Here is a 6,385-nt window from a genome sequence, read left to right as displayed (position 1 = left end):
AAATTCTTCACCAAAAGTTGCAACATGTACCGCCGTCAATTTCTGCATCTAAGCAACTTCCTTTCTAGCAAAATTTCTCAAAGTGGAGAGCTTCCCCTGGACGTCTGGACAACATAACATCTAAGCCGCTTCCCCCAGTACAAAAACGATGGATGCGGCTCCGGGGCTGCGCTGCTAGAAGAAAATCATGGGAGGTAGTCTACGCCATTGCCACTCCAGCCTATGAAATGATTGTTCATGCTGTATGGAACTGGTAATGTTACAAACACTTCATATACAAATATCGATCTCATCTTCAAACGTGCCATTCTCCCACCTGTTGACAATGAGCCAGTAACTTCTTAAAGGGGATGGTAATATGAATTATTACCCAAAACTAATTATTTTTTATGTTATAATTTTTAACAACATCTGTCTTAATTATGATAAATTTGTTGGTGTTTTTTATCTTTGAGATATAAATGACAAGTAATTGTCAACCCAAACTTTATCTACTACATTTGAATAATATTTTACTACCCCTTTATAGATTTGGAATAGTCCTACACAGTTGAGCGACTTTCCACCAAACACAACAACTTGCACCAGATTCACTGCTGCACAGTAAATTAGTGTTAGTCACGTACGTTATATTACGAAACGCCACATAATACCTCGTACCCCTAGGAGTATACAATACAGGATTACAGCTCTCTGACACAGGATTAACCACGCAGTCATTCGTATAGTTCTTTCTGAGCAAATTCAGACTACACAATCAGCATTTGCACAGATTGGGCAAATATTTCGAAGTGAAAATGTGATCGAAAAGTGAGCAGATTCGGAGTTATTTAGATTTCACGAGTAGCTTAACCCTAGCAACAATCACTTTCTGCTTTTGATAGTCGACAAACGCCAATGGCAAAATGTCTCTGAATGTGCACTTGACAAGTGTGCAAGGCTTCAAAGGAAGACAGGAAAGATTAGCCAAAATAAACTTTCGAGGTAGGTGTCTTTCAATTTTGTATTGTACCTGTTCTCTGTTGGTTTATCGATTTTGGAGCTGGTTTATTAATTTTGTTTTCTGCCATAGGCACATGCATGCCTGTGTTACTCTGTTGGTGTTAGTGTTAGGAACTCCAATTTTGAGCCATTGCTGGCCTAGGCCTAGAGTTATTCGTGTCTTGTTATGGCCCGAAAACTTAGCCTAACTGACGCTCGGTGCCTACACGTTAACTTACGTCAATACAGACAAGCAAACGTGATTTTGTAAATAGGCCTACAACATTTATCATTTACAAGCCCATTAATTCGAGGCTTTTACTATCAGCCTTACAAGTAGAACAGATAATCGTTATCTTGAAAAATTGTAAAACATAAGAGAATACTTTCTAGCCTATACAAAAAGTCATATCACTTAGTACTTGGGCCTAGACCCTGAATTAAAGGGGGTGAAGACTCGCGCAAAAAGAAACGTCTAATGCGGGTAATCTGACCTAGTTTCAAATGATGTGTAACAAAAAGTGTTAGACACCACCATCGAATCGCATCGATCCCAGAAAATACACACACACAGCTTGCTACCATCGGTAATTAGACTCTAGTGTACAGTCAATACATACAGCTACGGTCAATTCCCACAGCACAGTGTACAAACAATACAGCTATGGACATCTCAGGTCCAGCTTAAGATAACAAGGTATCCAGTTTCATTACTGTACTGTCTGCATTTTGTAGCGACACGAACAAAACGTCACTTGCAAGCAACGGAAAGTTAACTTTTTCAGATGGCCGCAAAGTCTTCAATGCCTTTAAAAACTAGTGATCCAAGGCCTGGGACAATGTAAAATAGTGATACCTGGTAGGGATGCACCAAATCCAAATTTTTGGATCCGGCCGGAACCGGATTTTGCCGGATAGTACATGAAATCCGGCCGGATAAAATCCGGCTGGAACCGGACATTTTCATTACACAAAAGAAAATCATTAATAAGAAGTAGAAGTATGAAACAAGAAGCAAATCTTAGGTGAGGTATACGCATATTATAAAGAAGGTGAAATTAAGACCCCATTTATGAGATTAAATATGACTGGAAGTGGTGTAATCTACATATTTTAATAAAATAACTACAATATAATTGTTGACAAGCTTGATACAGTACAGTATGTAAATTTGTTTGCTGGAAAAATACTGCATACTACCTATGAAGTTTGTTTTAAAACGGGAAGCTACATTTCACACATCTCATACTTTATACTGAATAAAAAGATTATTTAATTGTTGTAATAACACTACTATCTGGATTAAGAATTGTCTTTTATTATTATTCATTATTTGGTAACAAATTTTTACACTGCAATATTATCTGTAAAATAAATAATAAAAGCATTGTATCTTTCCAGAAGTGGAAGAAACTTCTTATCTATCTTTTATCTATCCTTTAAAATGGAATTGAATGTTCATTAGAACACTTAAAGATTTAGGTTTTTCATGAACTTTTAGGAACTTTCATGGTGACAAGAGATATCCAAAAGAATGCCAACAATAATGGGAAAGTAAAGATTCAATGGAACAGTATTTTGACTGATAAGTATATGAATGGTCTATTTTAACTGCACAATATTAAACTGATGAAGGCTGCAAGAAATGATTTCACTGCAAACTGTATTTGTTGTATATAGCTTCATATTATAACAGTAGTTGTATTATTTTGGTTGACCTTTAGAAACACTGGGTCAGACCATTGAGAAAATTAAATTAAACATGTTAAACCTAATTTTTCCTTACTTTGAATGTTTTTATTAATTTTTGGAAATAGTTTACATTGATTTTTGTTAATACCAACACCTTTTTAAGGAATAATTCAGGCCAGATTTTGAAAAAGATCTGGCCGGATTTTGAAAAATATCCGGCCGGAACCTGAACCGGATAATTGCTCACTATCCGGCCGGATAGTCCGGCCGGACCGGATATCCGGTGCATCCCTAATACCTGGGCCTTTAACAGATACTCTAAACTGACATCCGTTGTCCAAGCTGACTTTCATTCATTGTAAGCATCGATCAATTGAGAGGGGTCTTGACTAATGGATAAGTTCTTATTGAAACTCCTGGGATGTGGGTCTAAAAGTTTGTGAACCTATAGGGCTGTACAGTACTCTAAGGAGCATGACAAATGATGATATTAATATCTAACAAAAAGGGAACTTTTCTCTTTTGTATTTCAATGACAGAAATTTTACTGTGCATACATACTGTATTTGAAAACTCTCAGACGGTATGTTATCCATAGGCGTAGGAGACCAACTTGATTTGGGGGGGGGGTTTAATGACTTGCCCGAAAAATATAACCAAAATTTTTCTCGCGCCCTGCGTGCGTTCGACATGTTAACGTGCGTATCATATAGGCATGCATCGGTTATTACATTGCATGCCAATAACATACAATCATTTGCCGTGTTATTACCCTTCCACATTGGTTAGAATTATTGGGGAAGTCGTTACAATAATAATGATAATAATGAATTAATGATAATAATAATATCAGTTTAACCATTGAAAAACACATTGCAAATTATTTTTCTTTCAGTAGGTGCCCGAAAAATTCTGAGCATATTGCCCGAATTTTCACAAAAATGTTTGGTTGGGGGGCTGCAGACCCCCCACCCCCCCCCTCCTACGCCTATGATGTTATCAAGAGTTCAAGACATTTCAGTTCATTGCTAAATTGGTCATATGTTTGTTAAATCCCCCCCCCCCCCCCAAAAAAAAAACCCCAATAATAAGTGGATATTTCCAAAAAAATTCCAACAAAGATTCTGTTAAGTGAAATGAACAGTATTTCTGAAATAGAATCATTTAAAACTTAGATATTATTATTATTACAAAAAAATATACAGCGCTTACTTATACAGAACACACAGTATCGATTGGCGCTTTACAAACAAACACTAAGGCAAATTACACATTAAATGTGACGGTGGGCAGGTGTGTCCTACCAATAATCCAGTACCGTACTGTGTATACACGTATGTTAGTATTAGGCCTAGTTAGTATATTTATAAGTTAAATTAGTATTACTGTAACTGATATACCAAAGGTACCGTCACTTTAATTATTGGCTAATTAGGACTGCAAAAGCCAGTCTAAACTGATATATGGTTGTTATTTTTCTTTTTAAAAAGATTCTTAAAAGTTTTGTAAAACTTTACGGTATTCTAGCAGTATGCTTTCTTGTTTTATAAGACACTGTAGGTATATACACTATAGGTCTCTGAGTACTGGGAGTTGTAATGGATTGTAGTTCTGTCTTCAGTGATTTTATCACCATGTCCTTAAAACCACCTCAGGATATACCACACAGCCTATATAAACCCTAGATGACTAAACACGACGGTCACGCCTCCCCAGAGAGCGGTCAGATTTCCTTTCAACCATAGGAAGTTTCTGACTCAGGCGAATTTTTCCCAACGCCCTCTATCATTTGCCCGTAAGCCAATTACTTCATAGTGCTTTCCCCGATACTTACCGCATGGGCAGTAGTAACATTCTTTGTGGTGTCATATTGGCCTGACTTATGTGCTGTTGAAGAAGAAACAGTTACCCTTTACTTTGTGAATCCCCGAAATTTGGTGGATTTTTTCCGGATAAGTTATGCCAAATTAATCTCCAATGTTTTGTCGTATATCGTTCAGAATACTGGGAATTTTAGGCTAGAAAGAAGTGACTTTTTAGTCAATTTGCGCATCTTTTAGCATTGTTATTGTGTTGTAGTGAACATCAATCTCTTACCTCCCCAAACATGGATCGTAAAGTTTGTGGACACTTACTGCCAATTTGGAGAGAAAATGGAAAGTCCGATGTCAAAATTAATCATTACCAGGGCCGTTGCCATGGATATTTCAAGGATTGATAAAAAGTTGGCGCCATTTGTCGGCAATAACGGCAAACCCGTATTGCCTAGTTTGTGTAGGAATCGGTTTCATGATGCAACGATTTACTGTGGTACCAGTGGTAGGCCTATAGGACTAACGTAACTAGTTCTAAATTTTCAAGTTGTTACAACATTTCATTCGTATTTTTGGGAATTTTAGGGAATTTTAGTAATTTTTTCACCGGGAATTATTCTCGATTATTCCCGGAGAGCCTCGATAGAGAGAAGGGGTTACTGTTTTGGCTCCCTAGTCAAGACTCAAGTGTATACATAGCTAGGTCTAGATATCGGCCAATGTTGGTTTAAAATACAAATAGCAACAGACCTATAGATACATAAAATTAGCCAAATAAATAGCCCAAGTTACTGTATTCTGAATAGTTTAGCTTAGGCCTTCAGACAGTCGCTGCAATATTTTGGTCCATAAGTCTTGTAAGTGAGCCATGAATTAGATTGTTTGCCCAATGCTTCTGAATAACATCATATATGTACTGTACAACAAAACTGTCATTTTCTTTAATCGTGTTGACAAGAAATAAGGCATACATTATTTGGACGGAAATATCCTGGGAAATTGTGACTTACTGAGATATACTGTACATCCTCAATGTACAAAGACCAATGAAGACAAATAGACAAGTCTTTTTTATACATAATTATAATCTTCATTGAATGAGCAAAATTTATTTCAATTGCTCTTCATTCTCACAAACTTACATACCAGATATTAAAGCAACACCCATCTGTGGGAGTTGAGTCTGTCCATTTTTGTACAAAAACAAGAAGCTTTTATCTTTATTTTTCGAAGAAAAAACTGTAACAAAATACAAAAAAAAAAAACTTTTTTATTTCAAATGCATGTGTTGTACAAATTAATAACGAAGACTTGTAATTATTTGGAACAGACAGCAGTACACATTACTTAAAAAGTTCTGACTATGTTGGTTTGGACCATGAAACTGTGAAATCTGCCTTTAGAAGGTAATGAGCATTCTGAATGACATATATGTTCTCAGGCTAGTGACTTGTCACAATAGACAACAGTTGCAGACTACCTTCCATTTTCTTCACTTAATAAACTTTGCAGGTTTACATCTTGTCCAGTAGGCACACATTATTTTTAGTTTGTATGTTGACCTTAAAGTTTCTTCCATGAGTTTGAAGAAGGAAAAAAAAATTACAGTGTCTTTGACTCGAAATAAGCCACCTCTTTTCTGTATTCGAATAATCCAGAAATGAGTCTGCAGCTGGGCTTTCATCCTGAGACCACGAAGATAAAATATTTACATATTGAGCAGCAACTTCATTGCTTTTCATGTTATTGTATATTGGGTTTAATTTATAAATACATAACCAGCACACTACTGCTCTGTTCCTCTGTCTGGGTGATTGCTTCAGGAGACACTTCCAAGGTTGTTGCTGGCATGTCACTTTCCAGTAGGGTTGCCAATGGGAAAAAAAGCATCTTTTCCA

General features: G+C 36.4%; 1 protein-coding gene across 2 annotated transcripts in view; it reads left to right on the top strand.

Annotated features, from left to right (window-relative positions):
• The first annotated feature begins 622 nt into the window (after positions 1-622).
• LOC139973253 (otoferlin-like) overlaps positions 623-6,385 on the top strand; it is a 116,923-nt gene continuing 111,160 nt past the window's right edge. For both annotated transcript variants that reach the window (XM_071979803.1, XM_071979802.1), the window contains exon 1: positions 623-984. In XM_071979803.1, the coding sequence (XP_071835904.1) occupies positions 906-984 (79 nt within the window). In that variant the 5' untranslated portion in view covers positions 623-905. The remainder of the gene's footprint in view (positions 985-6,385) is intronic.

Source organism: Apostichopus japonicus, chromosome 9, assembly GCF_037975245.1.
Source record: "Apostichopus japonicus isolate 1M-3 chromosome 9, ASM3797524v1, whole genome shotgun sequence".
In the NCBI taxonomy this organism is placed as follows: Eukaryota; Metazoa; Echinodermata; class Holothuroidea; order Aspidochirotida; family Stichopodidae; genus Apostichopus; species Apostichopus japonicus.
Note: the sequence above shows the minus strand (reverse complement) of the source record. Positions and strands in the feature narration are given on the sequence as shown.